Source organism: Anabrus simplex, chromosome 6 (genome assembly GCF_040414725.1).
Source record: "Anabrus simplex isolate iqAnaSimp1 chromosome 6, ASM4041472v1, whole genome shotgun sequence".
In the NCBI taxonomy this organism is placed as follows: domain Eukaryota; kingdom Metazoa; phylum Arthropoda; class Insecta; order Orthoptera; family Tettigoniidae; genus Anabrus; species Anabrus simplex.
The window spans coordinates 171,542,153-171,569,418 of record NC_090270.1 but is presented as its reverse complement, the minus strand read 5'-3'; the positions used below and the strand labels follow the sequence as shown (position 1 = coordinate 171,569,418).

The 27,266-nt window shown below is 39.0% G+C and overlaps 1 protein-coding gene across 4 annotated transcripts in view; it reads right to left on the bottom strand.

Annotated features, from left to right (window-relative positions):
* Positions 1-27,266, bottom strand: part of nudE (Nuclear distribution protein nudE) — a 270,984-nt gene that overhangs the window by 195,193 nt on the left and 48,525 nt on the right. For all 4 annotated transcript variants that reach the window (XR_010860559.2, XM_067150051.2, XM_067150050.2 and 1 more), the window contains exons 2-3: positions 25,145-25,250; positions 12,173-12,347 (exon numbers count right to left, since the gene is read on the bottom strand). Coding sequence is in view for 3 of the 4 variants with exons in the window: in XM_067150051.2 (XP_067006152.1) it covers positions 12,173-12,347; positions 25,145-25,227 (258 nt within the window). In the remaining variant the exon portion in view is untranslated. The remainder of the gene's footprint in view (positions 1-12,172; positions 12,348-25,144; positions 25,251-27,266) is intronic.

Genomic DNA, 27,266 nt, shown 5'->3' with positions numbered 1-27,266 from the left:
AGTCACTGAACCAACTCTGCCACTTTTCTTCGGTTACATTTTCACACTCTTGATCCCATGCTGTCAGAAGCTCATTGTTGGATGAAAAACACCGCCCTTTCAGCTTCATTTCAATTCTGGGAAGAGTGCGAAGTCACATGGGGCAAGATCAGGACTGTATGGAGGGTAATCAAGCACAGTCAACCCTGATCTCGCAAGAAAATCCATTGTTACATTAGCACGATGTGCTGGAGCATTGCCGTGATGCAAGAACCAAATCTTGAGCCGTGACCTTGAACGGAGCTGCTTGAGAGCCTGGATGACCTGAGGCAGACAAGTCTCACTGTACAACTTCACAGTAACTATTCTTTGTGTTTCTAGCAAAACCCGAGACAGGATGCCCCGCTTAGTGAAGAATACTGCAATCATTTTATTCTTCACTGAATTTGACTTTCGCACAGTCACAGGAGTACCCTCATCTTCAAAGAGCCACACCTTGTTCTGGGATTTTGTTGGGACATCGTAATAATAAAGCCAAGTTTCGTCACCTATTAACGTTACGCGAAGTCCCATTTTCAAATTGTTTTAGCATTTTTCGGCACCATTTCACTCTATGTGTCCTTTGTTCCTGTGAAAGTGAATGCGGCACCCAAAGGGAACAAACCTTTCTAACATGGAGATGGTCATGTAGAATTGAATGACTAGCTAGTGCAGGGATGTGGAGGGTCTCCTCTACCTGCCGATATGTCAACTCCTCTCTTGCTGCAACATTTTCGTCACAGCTTCAATGTTTTCCTCAGTCACTCATTCAGACGGTCGCCCAGAACAAGGATCATCTTCAACCCCAAAATTTCCCCTCTGGAACTCTTTGTACCAGCGGAAAATTCTTGTCCAATGTGGACAGTCTTTCCCCAGCACAGGAGTCATTTCTTCCAGGCAATGGTCAACAGTTAATCCACGACCTAAATTGTAGTGGATAATTGGACGATTGTTGTGATTTGAGTCATCAGTCCATAGGCTGGTTTGATGCAGCCCTCCATGCCACCCTATCATGTGCTAACCTTTTCATTTCTACGTAACTATTGCATCCTACATCTGCTCTAATCTGCTTGTCATATTCATACCTTGATCTACCCCTACCATTCTTACCACCTACACTTCCTTCAAAAACCAACTGAACCAGTCCTGGGTGTCCTATCATTCTATCTCTTCTTCTCGTCAAATTTAGCCAAATCGATCTCCTCTCACCAATTCGATTCAGTATCTCTTCATTCGTGATTCGATCTATCCATCCCACCTTCAGCATTCTTCTGTAACACCACATTTCAAAAGCTTTTATTCTCTTTCTTTCTGAGCTAGTTATCGTCCATGTTTCACTTCCATACAATACCACGCTCCACATGAAAGTCTTCAAAACATCTTTCTAATTCTAATATCAATGTTTAAAGTGAGCAAATTTATTTTCTTAAGAAAGCCCTTCCTTGCTTGTGCTAGTCTGCATTTTATGTCCTCCTTACTTCTGCCATCGTTAGTTATTTTACTACCCAAGTAACAATATTCATCTACTTCCTTTAAGACTTCATTTCCTAATCTAATATTTCCTACATCACCTGCCTTCGTTCGACTGCACTCCATTACTTTTGTTTTGGACTTATTTATTTTCATCTTGTACTCCTTACCCAAGACTTCATCCATACCATTCAGCAACTTCGAGATCTTCTGCAGTCTCAGATAAAATAACAATATCATCAGCAAATCTCAAGGTTTTGATTTCCTCTCCTTGGACTGTGATTCCCTTTCCAAATTTCTCTTTGATTTCTTTTACTGCCTGTTCTATGTAAACATTGAAAAGGAGAGGGGACAAACTGCAGCCTTGCCTCACTCCTTCCTGGATTGCTGCTTCTTTTTCAAAGCCCTCGATTCTTATCACTGCAGACTGATTTTTATACAGATTGTAGATAATTCTTCGTTCTCGGTATCTGATCCCTATCATCTTCAGAATCATAAATAGCTTGGTCCAATCAACATTATCGAATGCCTTTTCTAGATCTACGAATGCCATGTACGTGGGCTTGTCCTTCTTGATTCGATCCTCTAAGATCAGACGTAAAGTCAGGACTGCTTCACGTGTTCCTACATTTCTTCTGAAGCCAAATTGATCTTCTCCCAACACAGCTTCAACTTGTTTTTCCATTCTTCTGTAAATAATACGTGTTAAAATTTTGCAGGAGGTTGCATATTCCTTGGAGTTGTAGAAGAGAGAAGTTTCATTTTCTGCAAACGAAATAATAGAAAGCTTGAAGAATATTAATCCATTTTCACGGGAAAGTAGAAGTTACGCGAATTTGAGGAATTACTATCATCTCAACTGCAGTAAATAGAATAACAGCAGCTTGAAAATTCCTTTTGTGTGGGTTTATGTGAGTGCATCATGAACGATCCTCCTGACACGGGTCAGGTAATTAACGCTGCCTTACAAGCATGCTACAGCAACTCTCCATCGATGATTCCAGACTTTACTTTAAATGCTAAAATTCCTCCGAATCCACATCAACTTCTGTCGACTCAACAACCTGTCAACACCTACTCAACGGAGATGCAAGGAGCATCTGCCGCATTACTTCAAAGAGGTCAGGTACCAGTATCCATTGCATCAGCACAACCAGCCAACAAATCAGGTAATTCTGACTCTGAATTTTTAAGTGAATTCAATCCCCAGTGCAAAAAAATGCGTCCTAGTGGAAGTGAACCCCGTCCTACTGAGGAGTCTGACATGATCCTTGATGTCACAAACAGTTCCGGTTCAACTCATACCACGAATAGTTCTAATGGTGCAGATGTGGGAGAAATAAATACTTTATCCTCATCTGTAAATCAGCCCAACACTAATCAAAGAGTTATATATTGCAATAGTAGCAAAAATAGATACAATCCCAATGATCATGGCCCTTTCGTTGTTATCATTGAAAGTGTAAACAAAGACGTAGGTAGTCTCCATCCAATGGCGCTTGGTAGGCTTTTATTTAACGAGCAGGTCGTTAGCCGTCAAAACATCCTGGACATAAAACCCATAGGGCAAAACAGACTTTGAGTTGAAACCACTTCAGGAGCAGTGGCGAATCAACTAGTGGAAACAGAATTTTTTCATAAACAGAAACTAGAAGCTTACATTCCGTCTAGTGTTATTCAGAGACAAGGTTTAATTTAAAATGTCGACCGCTCACTTAGTGAAGATGAAATATTACGGGAGATACAAACCCCGTTACCAGTTGTTCGTGTAAAGCGCTTCAGTAAGGTTATTCGCGGGGAGAGAAGGCCTATCCCAGTTTGTCTGTTAACTTTTCGGGCACAACAACTGCCAGCATATATCCACTTACTCGGAACTAGGTGCCCAGTGCAACCATTTGTGATGTCTGTGCGATTATGTGAACGATGCCTCAGATTCAATCACTCTAGCCTGCAATGCCGAAGTGCTCAACGCTGTAGCCGTTGCTCAGGGCCTCACGATATTAGTCAGTATTCAGATTTAATTACTCCCTGTTGTGTTCACTGCAAAGGAGCTCATCTCTCCACTGATAAAAACTGCACAGAATATAAAAAGTGGATTTCTGTTCGGGAACTTATGGCATTTAACAATATCTCTCAAGTGGCTGCGCTTGATATTTATAACAACAGAGCGTACGCGGACTCAGCGGCACGCCCACCAGTTAATTATCAAAATCAGGTGGAATTTCCCCCGCTACCTAATATTTCTGCAACCTCTAACATGTCAACAGCAAGAAACTTTCCAAAACAACATGAGCCCTTGACACCAAGTGTTACAGCAGAGCCACCAATGAAGGAAGATACCCCATGGAATATCACACAACAGATCTCTCCCCATTCAATATTTAACCAACAACTCGACCATCCACTCGCCTCTCAGCGTAAAATTTCAGTTCCTGTAAACTCGTCAAGACGTCCGGTACAACCTTTCAAACCCCATTTCCCACCAATTTCTCAACTGGCCTATATTCCTCCACATTTACCTGTTACTCCGATTACTCACAATCCCTACCCTCCCCAACCCCATCGCGTAACATCAAATCCTGCTCAAAACAACGAACAACTCATTGAGCATATATTCAATATTATTATGCTCATCGTAGGTCAGCTCCAATCTTCAGCATCCAGCAACATTCATCCAACAACAATCCGCGACATGATTACCAATATTTTCGCCTCTGAAAATGGCCTTTAAAATCTTACAGTGGAACGGCCGGTCGGTGATCTCGAACAGAGGTGTTCTACAGCGTGAGATTCAAAGCCAAAATGCTCCATAATCGCACTAACTGGGACATGGCTACTTACTTTACTGATCCAACTATTTTTCGTCTCAACCATCTGACTCTCTACAACCCATGGCGATCAAGTATATTCTACGACAGATTTTCCAAGCTCATAATGGCATTTAAAATTCTTCAATGGAATGCACGATCGGCTATTTCAAACAAAGAGAGTCTAGATAATACACTTCACAATATAAACCCTCACGTTGTTGTCCTGTCAGAAACATGGTTCAAACCTCAAAGATATATACATTTTCGCAACTATACCATTTTAAGGGAAGACCGTGATGATGGATATGGTGGCGTTGCTATTCTGGTACACACGACATTATCTTACAGACAGCTAACTATCCAACGTAGTGTACCATCGCCATTTCAACTGATTGCAGCTAGTATACAACTACCTTCTAGAACTCTTACGACAGCATCTGGATATTGCCCACCGAGAACAGCAGTCACCTTGGATATTTGGCAAGAAATCATGTCGCAACTTCCTCCCCCACAGATCATCTGTGGAGACTTCAACGCTCACTCCACAGCATGGGGTTGTCCAACCACCGATCGCTACGGCAATGATATAGTCAATATGGTCGAACATTATAATTTAGTCATCCTGAATGATCATTCCCCTACATTGGTTCCTTCACCGAATCGGTGGAAATCGGCAGTTGACCTCTCTATTGCCAACCCCTCTTTATCCTTGTCCACCAACCGGTCCGTCCTTACTGATTCTGGGGGTTCCAACCACTTTCCCATTTTGATCACAATAGAGACTTCTCCTCCACCTCATCAGCAGAAAGTGTCAACAGGAAAATGGAACTGCTCTAAAGCAAATTGGCCAGTATTTACAGCCAATATGGATGAAGAGATATTACGCCTTCCACTGCAAAATCCTAGTGGTGTCAGCTACAACCTCTATATCTCCGCTATGGAGAAAACTGCATCCGAGTCGATTCCCCTGAAGAAAGTTGGATCTATACACACGGGAAGACCAGCTGTCTGGTGGACCCCAGACTGCTCTCGAGCTGTTGCACGACGACGGACAGCGCTTCGGTAATACCGGGAACAACCCACTTTTGAGAGGTACCAGCAATGTCTGCACACTACAGCTCAAGTAAGGAGATTTTTGAAAGAAAGGAAAAGACACAGCTGGAAGGAATTCTGTGCATCATTAGATAGGAATGCCAACATCTCCGACGTCTGGAACAAAATCAAAGCCTTCCGCCACAAAGATCATAGTCCACGATCCCATACGATCTCACCAGCCTGTATAGAGGGATTCTTTGACAAAATAGCTCCACCGTTTGTTGATTCTCAACCCCTTCAGTTCAACACGAACCCGAGTACTCATTTTTTATGCTCTCCCTTCACATTGGCTGAGCTGCAAAATGCAATAAAACAGTCCTCCAGTACTGCACCAGGTTTTGATAATATTTGTTACCCGATGCTGGCCCATTTATCAATCCATGCTCTACAGTGGCTGCTTCGGATCATAAACGAAATATGGTCTCAAGGAGAATTTCCATTATCCTGGCTAACACAGATTGTGATATACCCATCTTCAAATTCGGAAAGGAACCAGAGGATCCGAACGCTTACCGTCCTATCGCCTTGTCTTCATGTATACTGAAAACCCTCGAGCGTATGATTAAACTTCGACTCGAATGGTGGCTAGAATTTCACAATCTTCTACCACGAACTCAGAATGGTTTTCGAAAAGGAAGAAGTACCTATGATAGTCATGCACTGCTCACTACGGACATATATAAGACATTTGCTTCGAACAGTTATATGCTTGCCCTTTTTCTGGATATTTCTGCTGCATACGACAATGTTGATATCTCAAGATTATTATCTAAATTGATGGACCTCGGCCTTCCTCATCCGCTCATCAAGGGCATTTACAATCTTCTACACACCAGATGGATATATGTGCGTTATCATGACAAACTACTTGGCCCACGGAAAGTCTCACAAGGTCTGCCTCAAGGTGCTGTGCTTAGTCCCCTGCTCTACACCATTTACAACAGTGATCTAGAGACCATATTTTCACCCAGGATTAAAATATTACAATATGCTGACGATGTGTGTGCATATACTAGTGCAAGCTCTCTCCGGATTGTAGAAGCCCACATGGCTTTAGCTGTATATCAATTAGACCATTGGCTCCTTGAAAATAATTTATCCCTATCGCCTTCAAGTCTCAAGTAGTGATATTTACGCGAAAATACCTGAGAGTACTACCCTTAACCTTGAACTTGGGTCCATACAACATCAGAGTCAAACCTCAGGCAAGGTTTTTAGGTCTCACATATGACACTCGACTGACATGGTCGCCACATATATCTGAGCTTACACCAAAACTGGAAAGATCTATGAATATTCTTCGTGCTCTCACCCGAACATGGTGGGGGGCTGATCCCTGTGTTCTCCTCCTCCTATATCGCAGTTTGATCCGATCCAAAATGGATTATGGGAGTATGTTTTATCATAACGGAAACAAAATCGCTTTGCGCAAGCTGGACAGAATACAATATAGCTATGTCAGAACCTGCATTGGAGCAATGGCTTCGACCCCAACAAATGCGTTGTTACTAGAGTGCGTCGAACCTCCTCTTGCTGTACGTCGACAATATTTAGCAGACAAATTTGTATTATCCCGGATGTACAACAATGAACCACCAATCTGCAGCAGTCTGGATGATTTAGAAACAGTTATGAGAGAACACGGACACCGAAAATGGATGAAAAATATATGCCTTCTGAACAGTCTTCAGTTTCTACGCCCCATACTTCCATCGTCAACACTCCACAAGTCTTGCCTTGCTTTTGAGATTCCGTACTCCTACTTATTGTTTTCTGTTCCAATACATCTTTTTACAACAGACTTACTTCCTCTAACCACAGTTCAGTCTTACTTTGTGGAATATACTCGAAGACAGTGGCCCAATGCTCTTCAAATCTTCACTGATGGCTCAAAAATACCCTCACCACCTGCAGTGGGATGCGCTTTTTACTGTCCCGCAACTGAAGAATCTCGTTTATTCACTTTACCAAATGACTGGTCTATTTTTACAGCAGAAGCTGTCGCTATTTCCGAAGCTCTAGCATACAATTTAAGAGTTAAACCTTCTGCAGTTCTTATAATTACTGACTCTCTCAGTGTCTTGAAGACTTTACAGTCACCTGCTACAAACTAACGGTTCATCAAATTCAGATCATTCAGAGAATTCGACAACTTACTCGTCTCAATATTGCTGTACACTTTCTTTGGATACCTAGTCATAAAGGTATCAAACACAACGAGTATGTTGACCGGCTCGCTAGAGCAGCAACGCATTTGGGCGAACAGCTAGATCCACCAGTGTCTATTCAAGACTACGTGCCACGTATCAAGCAGCATTCCTGGACGCAAATTGAAGAAGAATGGTATATTACAAAAGGGCAATGGGGAAAACAATACGCTGCAGTCCAACCATACCTTCCTCACTCACCTTGGTTCTCCAAATGGAATGCTTGTCGCCGATACATCACTTCTCTTATTCGCATGAGGTTCAACCACGGCAGTTTTGCAAATCATCTCTATCGGATAGGAGTCCTAAACTCGCCCTACTGTTCCTGTGACCGCCAAGCAATCGCTGACCTCAACTACATCTTCTTCTCGTGCCATCTTTATAATGTACAGCAGGAAAAATTTATAACAACTTTACTCTCACTGAACTTCCAACTACCACTCAACATCCAGTGCATTTTATCATCCCAACAACCAGAAGCGTATAATGCAATCGCCATATTCTTAAAAGACACTGATTTAAGATTATAAAGTTTGATGTGATACTACTTCAGAAAAACTACGTAAACATACTACAGTTGCAGTGTCCCAATTTGTTCTTTTGTTTTTTTTTCTCTTCGTATGTGTGTGCGCGCATTCTGTACGGGCTCGGAACGTAATACCATTATAATACTATGGAAGATTCATAGGTGTATATGTATTCTAAGTGTATATTTAATGTATATGCTTTGTTATCTAATGTATATCTAGCTGGCTGTTTGGTCTGGCACCTAAAGCCAATAAATTAATTTAAAAAAAAAAAAATGTTGCAGGCATGAGATACTAAACTAATGGTGCGGTAGTTTTCACACCTGTCAGCACCAGCTTTCTTGGGAATAGGTATAAGAGCTTTCTTCCGAAAATCGGATGGGACTTCTCCTGTCTCATACATCTTGCACACTAAATGAAATAACCTTGCCATGCTGGTTTCTCCTACGGCAGTCAGTAATTCAGAGGGAATGTCATCAATTCCAGGTACCTTGTTGCTATTGAGGTCACTCACAGCTCTGTCAAACTCTGACCTCAAAATTGGGTCTCCCATTTCATCAGCATCAACAGCCTCTTCATGTTCCAGAACCAAATTATCTACATCTTTACCTCGATACAACTGTTGGATATGCTCCTGCCATCTTTCTGCTTTGTCTTCTTTCCCTAGAAGTGGCTTTCCATCTGAGCTCTTAATATTCATACACCTAGATTTCCTTTCTCCAAAGGTTTCCTTGATTTTCCTGTATGCAGCATATACCTTTCCCAGGACCATACAGCCTTCGACATCCTTGCACTTCTCCTTCAGCCATTCTTCCTTAGCTACCTTGCACTTTCTATCAACTTCATTCTTTAATCGCCTGTATTCTTTTCTGCCCTCTTCACATCTAGCATTCTTGTATTTTTGTCGTTCATCAATCAGGTCTAGTATCTCCTGAGTTATCCACTGATTCTTAGTTGATCTTTTCTTCCTTCCTAACATTTCTTCAGCAGCCGTACTGACTTCATTTTTCATGACTCTCCACTCTTCCTCTGTGTTTCCTTCAGCCTTTTCATTTAGTCCTTGTGCAACATGTTCCTTGAAACAATCCCTCACACTCTTTTCTTTCAACTTGTCTAGATTCCATCTTTTTGCATTCTTTCCTTTCTTCAATTTCTTCAACTTCAGATGGCATTTCATGACCAACAAGTTGTGGTCAGAGTCCACGTCTGCTCCTGGGAAAGTTTTGCAATCCAACACCTGGTTTCTGAATCTCTGCCTAATCATAATGAAGTCTATTTGATACCTTCCAGTGTCTCCAGGTCTCGTCCACGTATACAGCCGTCGTTTGTGGTGTTTGAACCAAGTAGTGGCAAGGACTAAATTATGATCAGTGCAGAATTCAACCAGTCGACTTCCTCTTTCGTTCCTTTGTCCCAATCCAAATTCTCCTACTGTACTACCTTCTCTTCCTTGGCCTACCACTGCATTCCAGTCTCCCATCACAATTAGATTCTCGTCACCTTTTACATATTGTATTAAATCTTCTATCTCCTCGTATATTATTTCGATTTCTTCATCATCCGCTGAACTAGTAGGCATATAGACCTGCACTATTGTGGTGGGCTTTAGTTTGGTGTCTATCTTGACGACAATAATTCTTTCACTATGCTGGTCATAGTAGCTTACCCGCTGCACTATTTTCTTATTCATTATTAAACCAACTCCTGCATTTCTCCTGTCTGATTTTGTGTTGATAATTCGGTAGTCGCCTGACCAAAAATCTTGTTCTTCCTGCCAACGTACTTCACTTATACCAACTACATCTAACTTTAGCCTATCCATCTCCCTTTTCAGATTCTCTAACCTACCACAACGATTCAAACTTCTAACATTCCACGCTCCGACTCGCAGAATGTCAGTATCCATCTTCCTGATGATCGCCCCCTCTCGTGTAGTCCCCACCCGGAGATCCGAATGGGGGACTAGTTTACCTCCGGAATATTTTACCCGGGAGGAAGCCATCATCAGTACATCATTCATACAGAGAGAGCTGCATGTCCTCGGGAGTTAGTTACGGCTGTAGTTTCCCGTTGCTTTCAGCCGTGTAGCAGTATCAACACAGCTAAGCCATGTTGAGTATTATTACAAGGCCGTATCAGTCAATCATCTAGACTGCCGCCCTTGCAACTACCAAAAGACTGCTACCCCCCTTTCGATGAACCATTTATTAGTCTGGTCTCTCAACAGATACCCATCTGATATGGTTGCACCTGCGGCTCGGCTATCTGCATCATTGGGACATGCAAGCCTCCCCACCGCGGCAAGGTCACATGGTTCGCAGAGGAGGAAAATTGCACGATATTCACCTTTATTACAAGATATTAGAATCATTCCGTATTGACGGTTTTCACTTTACAATGGTAAAAAAATCAGTGTATCCTCCTTATTGAGCTCAAACAAGCCAAAACATGTTTGAATTTGATTACTCTGTCTAATGATGGAATATATAATGTATTGAATAAGGAGCCACTCATTTTTTTACCATTGTAAAGTGAAAATATTCACCTTTAGTCCACACTGACATTTTAACTTGCTTTCAATCCCACTACTTGGTAACAACTGTTGTGAAATTTGCGCTTTGCTGTCTTCTAGACTTGTTTTCACCCGTCTTTTCATCCCTCACCACAACAGGGGTGTCCAGCCAACCGCTTTTGCATATTCCAAAACTTTCCTAGTGCCCTTTGTACAGTACAGCAACACTGAAGTACCGTCAACCACTGTATCTTATTATTCCCGGCTACAAAGGGAAGCCATTGAAATCCGTAAGCACACGAACAGCTTCAACCGTAAGGAGGAATCTGAACGGGTAAACAAAAGCCGGCTTTCCAGTCCTGAAAGCCTTAAATCCTGGAGGACATGATGGCCGCAACAGACCAGAAAAAGCAATGGGTGATCAGTCGCCTGTCTCCGCCAAAGCAGATCGACATATATTGGGCTCTTTAATGCCTCAATCATTGGCCGAAGAACAGCCAATCAGTGACCGCCCCTCCAACATGGAGATCCAATAAGCGAGCAACGCACCGTAGCCTGCCTTGTATAAATGTTGGAATTGCAACACCACTCCATTCTACGTGATCTTCACTGCTATCGAAGTCGGTCGGAACCCTCGATAATGCTGAACGCAGCTTTTGTGAAACGCCAGGACTATCACCTGCTCCTAGACCACGGCCTACAAGCCCGAAAAACTCCGACATTATTTACGGGAATGACAGTTTATTTGCGTTGGTAATGATACACACCCAAGTTTGGAAGGTCACCCAATGAGATTTCCAAACACTAAAAAAAGCTGAAAATCAGCAAGAGGTTCGTCTACCACACTATCAGTGATTTACTGAGATGGGCAGTGTAGAAGATAACGGAAGGCTTGGTCATTCTCACAGCGTGAGGACAATGGTGACTGTTTTAAAGTAGTGGCAGCCCAGAAGCAGAAGACAATGGCATGGGAGCACAACATTTCACCATGAACAATATCCAGAGTACATAATAACACATGGAAAAGTTACAAGTGTGGCTGTATATTTTCATGAATTATTTCTCACTCATTCTGATACTATCTAAACAATCCAGGCGTGAAAATGACCACTTACTATATTCTAAATTGAAAGCACATAAAACTGAAAACAAATACAAGGGCAAATTTGAATGAATATGAAAATGATTTTCCTCCAAATGAAACTTTTATGAAATATCGACTGTCGTTACATACACTAATGAAACTGAAAATGTAAGAAATTGTGCTCTTTTAGTCCAAACACTTCTGTTTGTATATATTTCAGCAGTAAAAAAAGTACTGCAATGTGAAAAGCATTAATTAAGCAAGTACTGAACGTGTGCAGCAGCATATGTTCAAGTGATATTTTACAGCTCTCTCCTGTAACATAACTAGTTTGCAGTTTCGATAGTATGTAGAGGGCAGTCAATATATCACAGTTACAATCACCATAATCAGTTAAAAGAGAGTCATATATATCAGATTCCAGTAATAGCAAAATATTAGTTACAAACCCTCAATTTCTCTTGCTCTGCTTGCAGTCTGTTATAAGATGTCCGAAGCTCTCTATTAGATTTCTCTGACTGATCAAGAGCAGTCTCCAACTCTTTCTCCAACAACCTCGAGTTCTCCTGAAATTCCTCGAAATCACGTTCTACACGTCTGGTATCCTGTTTAGCATCATCTAAGCTGGAATGAATGAAAGTTACACACTCATTATGATATACAGGAGCACAGGTAGTACAAGGAAGATGGGATTATATCAAGTAAAGGTGGATTTTTAGTCTAAATGAAAGAAAATGCAATTGAGTGTGAGAATAACATACAATAAAGGAGAGTACAAATGATCCACCACATATCAATACAAAAGATGTTGCTAATACAAGATCACAACATTTTTATTAGGGGCCAGTTTCGATGTCTTTGGACATTATCATCAGCCACAATAGGTCAAATGAATGGGTGCTCACAAAAGCGGGCTAACCAACAAATTTGGAAAAAATGAGTTATGTGCTGCCATCTATTTCGGAAGGTTCAAACTATCTTCTGTGAGTTGGGCTAACATGAGGTAAACCTGGGTGATGAGATACTACGCTTTGAATTTTATGCCATTTAGACCAATTTTGTTATTGCAAAATTGGGCTAATTGACTTTTACGGAGGAGGCGCAAAGATGGCATTGCTGTATATGTAGGTTAGCAAACCTTATTCCTATGTATGCTAGAGGCTGTGGGTGTTTCTTTTGTTTTTGTGCCAGATGAATGGATGGATTTAGTAAAAAGAACTGAGTAAGGACCGCCTCTGTGGTGTAGTGGTTAGTGTGATTACCTGCCATGCCCGGAGGCCGGGTTCAATTTCCGAATCTGCCACGAAATTTGAAAAGTGGTACAAGGGCTGGAACGGGGTCCACTCAGCCTCGGGGTGTTCGATTCCCTCCTCAGCCATCCTGGAAGTGATTTTCCGTGGTTTCCCACTTCTCCTCCAGGCAAATGCCGGGATGGTACCTAACTTAAGACCACGGCCACTTCCTTCCCTCTTCCTTGTCTATCCCTTCCAAACTTCCCATTCGCCCACAAGGCCCCTGTTCAGCATAGCAGGTGAGGCTGCCTGGGCGAGGTACTGGTCATCCTCCCCCGTTGTATCCCCCGACCCAGAGTCTGAAGCTCCAGGACAGTGCCCTTGAAGCGGTACAGGTGGGATCCCTTGCTGAGTCCGAGGGAAAAACTGACCCTGGAGGGTAAACAGATGAAGAAGAAGCAGAAGAGCTAGAGTAAGAAAGCCATTTCAAGATGTAAAAATGACAAGTGATAAGTTTGTGAGCACTCAACCTTTGCTAGAAAAAGTAACCAAGAGAATGATATCCGTAAATAAGCAAAGAGTACTAATTAGTAAAATTTCAGGCATACTATTTAAGAAAGATGAACCATTTAAGTATTTTTTTTAAATATTAATATGGTACGTTGAGGAATATGATTGTGTTGACCTTCACAAAATGAACAGTAATGGTGGTCGGCCATCAGTTGCTAGTATTCAGCCGGCACCAAAGGGGCGGAGTCAGGCGGACATGGTAGGGAAGGATAGCGTGATCATTTCTTACGTAAAAACTGAAAGAACAAACTGTTTTTGGGGAAGTTTGACACTATTAAAGACGCTTATTAAAGATAAAAGGTTTCCCCCTACTGTATTCAATACACTGACATCGTGATTCAATTAAGACATCACATATTTATTATACACATTATGGTGTACATTATGGTACCGGTTTCGGCATCTCGCGTGCCATCATCAGCCATTGCGAAAATTCTTGCAAGGCATGTTGGATAAATGTATAAAAACTATTAGTACAATATAAAATATATACAGAGCATACTATTCTGATTAGCGAGTCTTACATTTATATATTGAAACGGTAACACCCTACGAGCATTCACGTTTCATTCTTTTATTAAGAGAAGCTCGCTAACACCCGGCCGTAAGCATTTAAAACTTGCGCCGAGCGCACAGGCATAATGGGAACTGCGAGCAAGTTCGCGACGTTCCAGAACACCGGCCAAGGACAAGCGACGTCACGCAGAAGGTTCCTTCGTGTTCCATTGCTGCATGAACGAAATATAAGCGAGTCGCCGGCCTGGGGTAAGGCAGAATGTAAGCAGAGAGAGTGTGCGGTATGCGACCGCAGTGTGCTGAAGGCAGAGAGTGGAGTGAGTCGGCAGTAAGCCGTGAGTCAGCGAGTGTGTGCAAGTAAGCACGTCGCGACATAATTCGTCTCTCGGTCCGGCTGTATATTTGAATTCGTTTAAAGACTGTGTTAGCTTTGAATTCGTTTAAAGACTGTGTTCTCGTCAGCTTGAATTCATTTAAAGACTGTGTTCTCACATAAACTGTGCCCGCTTTGAATTCGTTTAAAGACTGTGTTCTTGCATTAATTGTGTCAGCTTTGAATTCGTTTAAAGACTGTGTTCTCGCCAGCTTGAATTCATTTAAAGACTGTGTTCTCACATAAACTGTGCCAGCTTTGAATTCGTTTAAAGACTGTGTTCTTGCATTAATTGTGTCAGCTTTGAATTCGTTTAAAGACTGTGTTCTCGTCAGCTTGAATTCATTTAAAGACTGTGTTCTCACATAAACTGTGCCCGCTTTGAATTCGTTTAAAGACTGTGTTCTTGCATTAATTGTGTCAGCTTTGAATTCGTTTAAAGACTGTGTTCTCGCCAGCTTGAATTCATTTAAAGACTGTGTTCTCACATAAACGGTGCCAGCTTTGAATTCGTTTAAAGACTGTGTTCTCGCCAGCTTGAATTCATTTAAAGACTGTGTTCTCACATAAACTGTGCCAGCTTTGAATTCGTTTAAAGACTGTGTTCTTGCATTAATTATGTCAGCTTTGAATTCGTTTAAAGACTGTGTTCTCGCCAGCTTGAATTCATTTAAAGACTGTGTTCTCACATAAACGGTGTCAGCTTTGAATTCGTTTAAAAACTGTGTTCTCGCATTAATTGTGTCAGCTTTATTTCATTTAAAGACTGTGTTCTTGCATTAACTGTGCCAGCATTGATTTCGTTCAAAGACTGTGTGAAAGCAGCGGTAGTATTTCTAGCCAGCCTCAATTTCATTTAAAGACTATGTCTATCCGTTGAACTGTGTTGCATTATGATCTTAAGTGCCAGTGTTAATCTGAAAATCACGACGTACGGGAATTTGGACTATCATTTATTTCAACAAATGTATTATGCTGGTGGAGTACAGTGCAGAGACTGTACTCGATAAATTTAATTTTCTTTATGAAGTGCTTGATCACCGCACCTCGGAAGGTTCTAGATTGTTTCATTTGCGTATTATTCCAAATACGAACTGTGACTCTAACTTTATCCTTGCTGCTGTGGGAACTATTTCGGCGTGCTTCGCCATAGGGAAGTGTCACACCAGTACCCCATGACGTCAAATGTGGAAGCTCCACATTTCCCCGTTCCTGCCTCTGGTTCGAGTCATCAACACTAATACAAACACCAACGACGGAAGACAACGCCGACGCCGACCGCAAGACGACGCAGCCGCCGCGGGACAACGTCCTCTTCACGCCCTCAGGGACAAATCTACAATTCAGCTATAAAAGGTGACATAATTATTTGCCTATTCATTGAATAAACTGAAGGATCCACTTAATCATGAATTTTTCTTTCACTACCCTTCTCTCTTACTCTCTTAGCATGGGCCGTACACGCCTTGTCGTTCCTCATGCTCTCCGATAAACTGAAGTACGGGCGTTCCTGTTACAATATATACATTAAAATTGTGGCTAAGTAGCAAAGACCAATTAATCTTTAGAAAATTAAATACATCTTAAAACACAATATTATCTTGTATGTAAAACAATCTGTAATACAGTGAAACCTCGGAATGCGAGTAACTTGGTCTACCAGTGTTTTGCAACACGAGCAAACATTTTAAATAAATTGTAACTTGATAAACGAGTGAGGTTCCGCAATACCATATAACGGACCATTATATTGGTATTATAAATTTGCTCATTCAGGACAAATAATTTAGGTTCCCTATGGGAATCAACATCTACATCATGAGGTTCCGCAATACGAGCGTCATGTGTGCCTACGTTTTCCCCTCCCCTGTTCGTTTGTTGAATGGATGAACGAGGTCTTTGGTCTTGTAGTGAAGAAATACCTTACAAAAAGCAATCTGCCGCTCAAAGTCTTGCTGGTTGTAGACAATGCTCCTGCTCATCCTCCAGACCCTGAGGCCTTGAGGACGACTTACTGGAGCAATTCAAGTTCGTTAAGGTTAAGTTCCTTCCTCCCAACACTACTCCATTTCTCCAGCCTATGGATCAGCAAGTCATTTCGAACTTAAAGAAGCGATGCTTCAAAGTGACCGAAGAAACAAACCTTACCCTCCGGGTGTTTCAGAGAAATCATTTCCCCATTGTGAACTGCCTGAAGATCATCAATAAGCCTCTGGGATGGACTCACCAAGTGAACTCTCACTTCCACTTGGGAAAAGCTGTGGCCTGACTGTGTTCTTGGTGGCCTGACTGTGTTCTTGGACGTTACTTTGAGGGAGATTGTCGGTGCCAATGAGCCGCCGATTGCCGATAAAAGTGTGTCCTTAGGGAAGACTATGGTGCTGGAGGTGAATGACGTGGACATTCAAGAGCTGGTGGAAGAACATAGCCAGGAACTGACCACCAACGAACTGATAGACCTGCATCACGAACAACAGCAGGAGGTTATGGAGATCTCGTCCGGGGAAGAGGAGGAGGAGGAGGAAAAGTCAATGGAATCTCTCACTTCAACTGAGATTTGGGAGAAGTGCAAAATGTGGGAAACTGTGCAAAATTTTGTAGAAAAACACCACCCGAATAAGGCTGTAGCAGTGCGAGCGATGAATCAGTTCAATGACAATGCAATGTCACATTTTCGTGAAATCCTCAAAAACTGCCAAAAGCAACAGTCATTGGACAGGTCCCTCGTTGAAGTTGCACGAAAAGAAAACAATTCCAGTGAGCCAACAGATAGCAGTAATTCCCTTAGTGAAATTCGTGCTACACAGTAACTCTTCTCATGTCATCTCTCATCTCCCTCACACCAACAATGATTCTATTGTAAGGAAAATTGCACTTTAATTTGCTTTACGTTCTATTTTGTTTTAGAAATGGTATGCGAATAAATATTTTTGTGTTGTGGACGAATCATCCGCGTTTCAGTTGTTTCTTATGGGAAAAGTTGCTTTGATATACGAGCGCTTCGGATTACAAGCATGTTGCCGGAACGAATTATGCTCACAATCCAAGGTTCCACTGTAGTTAAAAATGTCTGTAGTTGGCCTAGAAAAGTACAAGGATTTCCTTATAAAATTTATCATCAGTCCTTCAATTACGTGTTTAATAAATATGTGATATCTTAATTGAATCAATATGTCAGTGTATTGAATAGGTGGAAACCTTTTATCTTTAGTAAGCATTGTAAATCTCGATTCAATACGGACCATAATGAAATTCTTAATAATTAATAAATCTGCCCACCAGGCAAAAAGTAAAGCCTATCTTTATAAGAGCTTACGTATTAAAATATGGAAATTGAGCAAGGATATTAACTTTATCAAAAAATGCATAACAAATAAATTGACTCCAAAATTTAAAAAAAACAGAAGGCACATTTTAACACACAAAAGAAAAGTGCAGAAAAACTAATAAACTTTGGCTCCAAAATGAATTAAAATTTTTACATAAGAAAAAATCCTTTCTGAACAACCATTTGTATGAAATTCATCTCGAAATTACCAAGTTGTTGTCAGCTGCACAGTGGAATATTTTTCAGAATACAGTGCAGAACACCTTAACTAGGTTACTTTTCCAGATACAAAATTCCAGGCTCTTCTCAACGAATTCAACTCAAAAAACAGGCCATCTAGAAATTCAACCCCATACAACATACAAACTCAAAACCTAGCCCAATTTCACCAGCCATTCGTGAATCTGTCAAAAACCATTTTTGACCAAGAAGAAATAGAAATTCTTTCCAAAGGACCTAAACATAATTGGCCCAATTATAATATCACAAATATGGCTAAAAAACGAATAATTGAGACAGAGGCAGCTATCAGTAAAATGCCTACAGACACTCAAAATGAAGTCAGATACGAGGCTAAAAAACAAATTAAAAACATCTTCAGTATACCAACTAATATTATAAATACATCGCAGCTCGAAAACAGAAAAAAGATTCGTCAACTCCAAAATAAAATCAGAAATTTAAACATTATTATTACCAAACCAGATAAAGGTAACGCTACCATTATATTAGATCAAACAGATTACATAGCTAAAACACAACATTTTTTCACAGATAAAATTTTCACAATTATAGACAAAGACCCAACCCAGTCTATCCAAAAAACAACTTAAACAAATTCTTCAAAATACAACATGCTTGTTTACTGATAGCGAAAAGAACAAATTGATTAATATGAACCCTGGCCTACCGACTGTAAAAGCACAACCAAAAATACATAAAAAAAAGAGTTCCTATATGCCCTATATTAAATTTCAGACCAAGCCCTCTGTATAAACAGCGCTATTTATACAGCAATTTTTGAGTAAACATTACACTTTTCAAGATAGTAAATCGATTAAAAATACTTTAGAATTAATGAAACCACTGGATAATTTCAAATTACAACCATATCATACAATGCACTCATTCGATATCACTAATATGTACGCTAACATGAAACCAGAAAAAGTCATACCAATCGCACTTATAGCCGGCTTTGCCAACTTGAAATAGACGATTTTATGCCAATTCTGAAGCTCTTAACCAATAATTATTATAGATTTTTTTGGAACACACAAAAATTGAAAAAGACAAGACATTCAATAATATAGCCTTATGGTCTAGATTCGTGGATGATACTTTTATAATCATGGACCAGCGTATCACTGATGCACCCTCCACCCTAACACACCTTAATAACATAGATACTGATATCAAATTCACAATAGAATCCGAAAGTAATAAGAACCTAAATTTTCTAGACTTAACCATCACCAGACTCCCATTTTCTTTTAAATATAAAATCTACAAGAAACCAACACACACAGCTACGACGATCAAACAAGATTCTGTACATCCTCCTAGTCATAAAAGAGCTACCTATAATAGTCTAATACATAGAGCATTTAATGTACCCATGTCTAACACAGAACTCATGAAAGAACTCAACACTATACACAAGATCGCATCCCATAATGGTTATAACAAAAGTTTTATAGAACGCATCATTTACGAGTTCAAACACCGGCCCAGGACTAAGTTACAAAAAGAAGCAACTAAAGCAAAAACATATGCAACATTCACGTTTAACCCTGACATTTTCCGACTAATGAATATTTTTAAAAAAAGAAACATCTATATTAATTTCCTTTAGGACTAACAACAGAAACCTTGATATTTTTCATAATTCTAAATTGGTTAATGTATCCAATCCGTTTGATAGATCAGACTTTACAAAAAACAATATAAATATAAGTCACCACCTTATCAATACAAAATGTATTCACATTCAGCTAGTAAATATGGTCAAGACCGGTTTCGACCCCTAGGGGATCATCTTCAGTTGACATGCATAAAAGATATATTTTACAAAAACATCACATATAATGATTAAAACTTGAATTAAATCGAACTGATCATAAATGTTGGTATGTATGTCTTGGTACATTTGAGCTGTTGTATGTGTCAATCCTAAGTTATCCAGCATACAGTGTCAAGGTAAGTAGTTAACTAAAATACATCATCCATGAAATTACATGCTATTTTTCATGTTATCACTATCTAATTTGGGTTGTACAATGTGGAATGAGATATACATACATTTGTGTAAATTAATAGTAGTAAGTTCAGTAATATATAAGAACCAATTTTTAATGTATATTACTGAACTTACTACTATTAATTTACACAAATGTATGTATATCTCATTCCACATTGTACAACCCAAATTAGATAGTGATAACATGAAAAATAGCATGTAATTTCATGGATGATGTATTTTAGTTAACTACTTACCTTGACACTGTATGCTGGATAACTTAGGATTGACACATACAACAGCTCAAATGTACCAAGACATACATACCAACATTTATGATCAGTGCGATTTAATTCAAGTTTTAATCATTATATGTGATGTTTTTGTAAAATATATCTTTTATGCATGTCAACTGAAGATGACCCCCTAGGGGTCGAAACCGGTCTTGACCATATTTACTAGCTGAATGTGAATAAATTTTGTATTGATAAGGTGGTGACTTATATTTATATTGTTTTTTGTAAAGTAATATCTATCAATACGGAAATGAAACTTAAAAACAACAGTGATAGATCAGACGTTTATAGGTTTCATTGCAACGACTACTCCAGTGTTTATATCGGACAAACCGGGAGGTCATTTAATATTAGATACAACGAACATATAAATGCCATTAGGTACAGGAAATTTTCAGCAATAGGCCACCATATATAAGAATACAAACATAATTTTCACAGTATTAGCAACGATTTGGACATCATTGAAACAATGAACAATGGCCTACTATTAGACCTAACGGAGCAATGATTCATTACATTAGATCAGTACTACAATCCTAATTACAATCTGAATGATCTTTCGGAGAAACCTACAATTTTATTTGATATGTTTATTTCAGTGATAAGTAACTTAAAAACACCTAAAAATCAATTAGTACACAAAACATTATGCAGCACGCTGGCTTATTATCCCCAGCAAAGCCCACGCCCCCCCTGACATAGAGTCTCGCGTACCGCAACTTCCCCTTCCCTTACCTAACACTCTCCGCCTAAAAGCTGACGCTTGCTGGCAGTCGCTTGACACTTCACAACTATTGTTCCCTTCTTTTCCAAAGCGCAGCTTCTGATTTTAGGAATTCTAACACTAAATTCACATTCTCTATTTTTAGGTCCGTGCTGGTTCGAGATCAGTATTAACCTGTCCAAATCCACCTGACATTGAAACAATTTTTCAAGATCTCAGCCATAAACATATGGCCTCAGCTATACATTATTATATTTTTTGAACAATACTATGAACGCAGAGTTCAAGCTTAAATTATATCAACAACCAGATGTTTTTACAATAGTCACACAAAGACTGTGATATTTTTAAAAAAGAAAGAAAATCTTGTATACGATATTAATCTTACAATTATATATTGTGAGGGACTGTTTTACATAAATACGTATAACTTACACCTGACCAAAGAACAATGTTCTAGAAATTATGTATTCAACACGTCAGATGTTATTGAAGGACTGATGATAAATTTTATAAGGAAATCCTTGTACTTTTCTAGGCCAACTACAGACATTTTTAACTATTAACAGATTTTCTGACATACAAGATAATATTATGTTTTAAGACGTATTTAACTTTCTAAAGATTAATTGGTCTTTGCTACTTAGTCACATATATTTTAATGTATATATATATATATATAAGACTCGCTAATCAGAATAGTATGCTCTGTATATATTTTATATTGTACTAATAGTTTTTATACATTTATCCAACATACCTTGCAATAATTTTCTCAATGGCTGATGATGGCACGCGAGATGCCGAAACCGGTACCATTATGTACATCATAATGTGTATAATAAATATGTGATGTCTTAATTGAATCACTATGTCAGTGTATTGAATACAGTAGGTGGAAACCTTTTATCTTTAATAACTCGATTCAATACGGACCATAATGAAATTCTTACTATTAAACTATTAAAGACTGAAATGAGGCCATCAAATAAGATTCTGGGCTTTTCGGAAATGTCATTCAGGTTCAGATTCGGGTTGAAATATTGATCCAAATGTACATAGCAGACCTCCGTGGTGTCTAGCAAGGGGCCTTTGTAAGTCCTGATCTATTCTGTTAAATTTGTGTTTATAATCATGAATGTGCTGACCTACTGCGGAAAACCTGTTGTATTTGATTGTATCAAGATGTTCTGCATATCTAATCTTAAAGTTCCTACCAGTTTGCCCGATATAAGAGGTGCGGCAGTCATTGCACCTAAACCTGTAAACACCTGACTTCATGAAAGGGTTAGATTTGTTAATTAAGTTGGAATTGTAAAGAACATGCATGTTACTATTGCTGGTGCGGAAGGCAATATTAACGTTATGTTTCTTGAATATGTTGGTGACACTGTAAATGTTAAAGGCGAAAGTCAAAAATAATTTAGGTTTGGGTTTATCTTTTATTAAATTAGAATTTGAGCGATGCCTGAATTTCTTAATAATACGTTCGATGAAAATTTCATTTTAACTGTTAAACCTAGCTATTGCACGTATGATATTGAGTTCTCTATTCAATTCTGCTTTCGATATTGGGACTTTCAACGCACGATCAACTAAGCTATTGTAAGTAGCACACTTGTGAGAGTAGGGATGTATTTAATCTTGTTTTATTGTTAACGCTGTATGGGTGGGTTTCTTGTACTTCCGAATGTAATACGTAGCGACTGGAAGCATTCTTTTGATACCTGCAGCTGTTGAAAGCCAGATCCTTATTTTTAAATATAGTTCATGCTTGTTCCCTACATTTATCACATCAGGATTTACCTAAACAGCTGTAAATGAGGTAAGAGAGACCACATTGTTTAGGTTAGGTATGCTATCGCCCGGACAGTGCCAAAAGTTCCACGACTCCACGACGGAAAGAATAAAAATAAATAACTGGAAAGTTTACCGCGTTTATGGATATCTACAGGTGTGGCGGTAATGCATTTTATTATTGAAATTTTTAATTTGGTACGCCTTTGTCTCAATTTTTTTTTTTAAATTAACACATACCCTAGTACAAGGATGGCGAAACTATGACACGCGAGCCACGAGGTGACACATGAATATGACTTCGGTGGCACGGCGCACAACATACAAACATATTTCAATGTTTCTAACATGTAATAAATACATCGAAAAATCTTGCAAGTTATTTCAACATTACACTTTAATAAAAAAGTATTTCGCAGTTCATTTTTTGGCCATATTTTTTACAAATTCTATTAGGTTAAAGCAGAAATGTATCTTATTCCTAGGGACCTGCACTTTTCGCTTTATTTTTTGGTGGAAATCGAGGTTATTTTTTAAGAATTTTGCGTCATTTTTAATCATGTTATCATCATGTTTTGGGACTTTAGAGGTACTTTTCCATAAAAATAAATTATTTAAGAACAATATGTAGTTTTAATTAAAGACACACACATTTTAATCATTCAATTTTCACTGAAGAAGGCACAATATGAAGGAAATATACATTATTTATTTTCTAACTGTCAAAGGAAAACATTGTCACTTTCCTGTTGCAACGCAAGTTGCTCAAAACTCCCGAGTAGAAAAACGTTCACAATCAACATTAGCACATGGTTACCACACTGATTGCGAGTTATGCCACTAAACTCAGGATGACTGTCAAGCAAACTAATCAGAACTTTCACAATACTTATTTTTCCATCTCGCAATTTGATTGGTTTGCTCTTGAAGTTCACCATACCCCTTTGTGATCACTGAATCATTCTCATTTTTAACTAGTGCCCAACTGACATTTCTGTTAATGATGAGTACTGGACAAAACACTTATGCATATAAAATTTATAAAGTTGACATATTCGTGTTATTGTCTCATTTCGTTTTATTTCGTGAAATAAATCTGTCCAATTTTCAAATTGTTAACAATGTTATATACAGGTAACTGTTTCCCAAGCATTTTAGGGAATTTTTTTAAAAGTTGGTGTTGTCGCAAACACAAAAAAAGCAGGTCCCTACTTATTCCTAAAATATACCTTGTTTTAAAATGTAATTTGCAGTGATGTTTGCAAAATAAAACAATGAAACTTTCAGTCGAATGGATTTATATGTAAACCGGGATAGTTCGTACTGCAGAACATTTGATGTCATCTTGACTGCTCTTGCCATTCGCTACATGATGATTCTAAAAGAAAATAATTGATGGCACACTAGGCAGCAAAAAGGTAATAAACAAGACCTTAACTGACATGCCAGTCTGACAGGATGAAGGAGTTTTGGGAGTGGAAGAAGAAGCTGAAAACTGACTCTATTTAATACTATTAGACTTTAATGTACAAAACTGATTAAACTATGCAAAAATAATAATAATAATATAATACAATACAATATAATAACACAGAGATGCCACGCAATCGCCAGTAACATTTCTCGATTAGTAAGAGGGCAGGGATGGAAAACTTTTCCGACTGGATACTGAAGAAACTGGGAATGAAATGGTCATAAACTCTGTTAATAAACACTAAAAGGTAATCTTCATCTTAATCCTGACCTTTTCCCAATTATCTGAGGTTAGCCCTTTGTACGGATATAGCCAATTTTTATAGCCAGATGTCTTTCCTGACGCCAATCCCGTGTGGAAAGATGTATTCACTATCACGTTTCTGTGGTGGCTTGCAGAGTGACGTGCTGTATGTAAATAAAGATGTGCATTAAGATGAACATAAAAAATATTCAGACCACGAGCTCGAGGAATTAACGAAACAAAGTTAAATTTCTTAACCCAGCAGGGAATAGAATTTGGGGCCCCAGAACTGAAGGTCATTAGCCTAACCATTCGGCCATGGAGTCAGGCTAAAACAAAATCCTAAAAAGGAATGACAGCAGAATAAAAAGAGATAAAAAGTAACTTTGAGGAGTGCTATGGAGGAAGAAATAAGAGGGGCTGGGGTATCATGGTTTGAGAATATCACTCAAAAACACTAAATGAGGTGAGTATTTGTAGAGGCCAATCAGTAACAATGGAATTATTTAAGTTGAGACAACTTGTATTGTCATTCAACTAAGCATGAAAGTATTTCCCATTTTCTTTATTTGTATTTTCCATGATAATTTTCATCGAATGGGAGACATGCTTAATAACAAACTTACTCTTGTTGTAACTGACATATGTAGTCCCGCAGAAATTGAATTTCTTCATCCTTATCTTCAAATGGAGGAATATCTTGATCCATTACAGCAATCTTCAACACAATACCTGAAATTATTAAAAACATTAATATGAATAAAATTGTATGCACTTAGAAAAATGATTTTTCACAAAAAAAGAAGACACTAGTAAATTAACGTATTTGAAGGAGGGAGGGAATTGTATTCAACTTCCTCTCCCCAGTGGTTGAAAACTGATAAAGTATGATAATAGGCACATAAATTGAAAGTATACATTTCAGTGTTAATTAATGTTTTGCATTAATGATAATGAACATTTCAGTGTAGTAGTTATTACCATATCTGATATTAAATTTACATTAATTTTGTACAGTTTAAGAGAATCTACTAAAAAATTTGGAATAGTTCCTTTGCACCTATCATTACTCCTAAAACTTTGATATTCCCACTAACATTACCACAAGACGAGGTCGCTCCATTACGTATCTTTAAGCTTGTTAAAAGGGGCAGAACAAACAAGAATTGAATTTTATAGTAGTATAAGACATTGATGGCTTTAACACAGGCACTGAACTTCGTGTAAAAAGATTTTAAATTCATTATAGCTGTCCTATTAGATTTTTAATGACATTAAAGCATTCACTACTATGAATCTTAATATGTTCACAAGCTTCTGATTTTACACATCATTTTGGTGCTGCATTACACAAACTTTTAAGTGTGCTTTTGCAAACCTTAATTTCAAGAATGGATACACGAACGTTTAAGGAATTATATTCTAAAAATATCATCATTAACTCTTAGAATACCAGAGAGCGCAAAAGCGTTCCTCGGCGAGTGAGCGAAAATTGCCGGAAACGCAATAGTGCTCCTTACGCTAGCAGTTTTATATCTGCTTGTAGTTCTCAGTTTTCGGACAGATAGCAGCACGATACAAGTGCTCTAGACTCTTCGGAACCTGTAGTTTCTAAATCTACCACAACTATCGCGCCAATCGCTTTATTTACGGAGATATGATTTTTTCAAAGCGACCTATATTCTGTACACCGTAGAAGTTTGCGGGTAGGAAAATGGCCTCTGCTGCGCGCATTGTATTCCAGAACGATGACGATTTAGCTGAATATATTAACAGAGTTTGTGCCGATGACGACTATATTGAGTCTGATGAAGATGTAGCTATATCAGGGTCATGTAATAATGCTGGTGATGTTATTTCAGAAACAGGAAGTGAGTGTAGCAATGACATTCCACAGTACAATAAACTTCGTGGTATTGTCATTAGTAAAAGTGACAGTGATGCTGATTCGGAAAGTGACAGAAATGAAAACAGTTTAGGCCGTGATGCAGGCAGTAATGACAACAATGCCTATATGCATAATACAGTGTTCAGTGAAGTTTCAGTTGGAAATGACACCCGGTTCGAGCCCTCCCCGCTGTATCTCAAAACACCCGGTCCTAAACATGTCCCTTCCACTGATGCAGAGCCTGTGCAGTATTTTGACCTGTTCTTTACTGTATACATTTTGAATTTAAATGCGAAGGAAATGAACAGGTACGCAAATCAGTTCCTCTCTTCTCTAAAGCCACTGTCGCCCCATTCAACAGCTCAACAATGGAGATCTGTTACTGTCACAGAAATAAAAGCCTTTGAGGCAGTATTATTAGAAATGGGTATTACAAGAAGTCCAACTATACTTTCATACTGGTTGACTAATTCAAGGCAGATTCCTTGGTTCGGTACCATGTTTTCCCGCAATAGATTTCAGTTAATTCTGAAATTTTTCCACCTTATTGACAATAGTATCATCTTTCCACCTGGCCACCCTAAATATGATCCATGTGCAAGATTTCAGCCAATAGTTGACCATGCCAATACACTGTTCCAGTTTCACTACACACCTCATCAGCAATTAAGTGTAGATTAATCATTAGTGGGCACGAAATGTCATTCATCTCTGATGCGGTACCTCCCAAATAAGAAGCATCATAGGTGGGGCATTAAGTGTTCGATGATTTGTGACTCTGTCATCAATTACTGCCTAGGGTTTTATTGCTATAGAGGGGCAAAGAGTGATGTAGACAAAGAGAAAATTAAGAAGTTTGG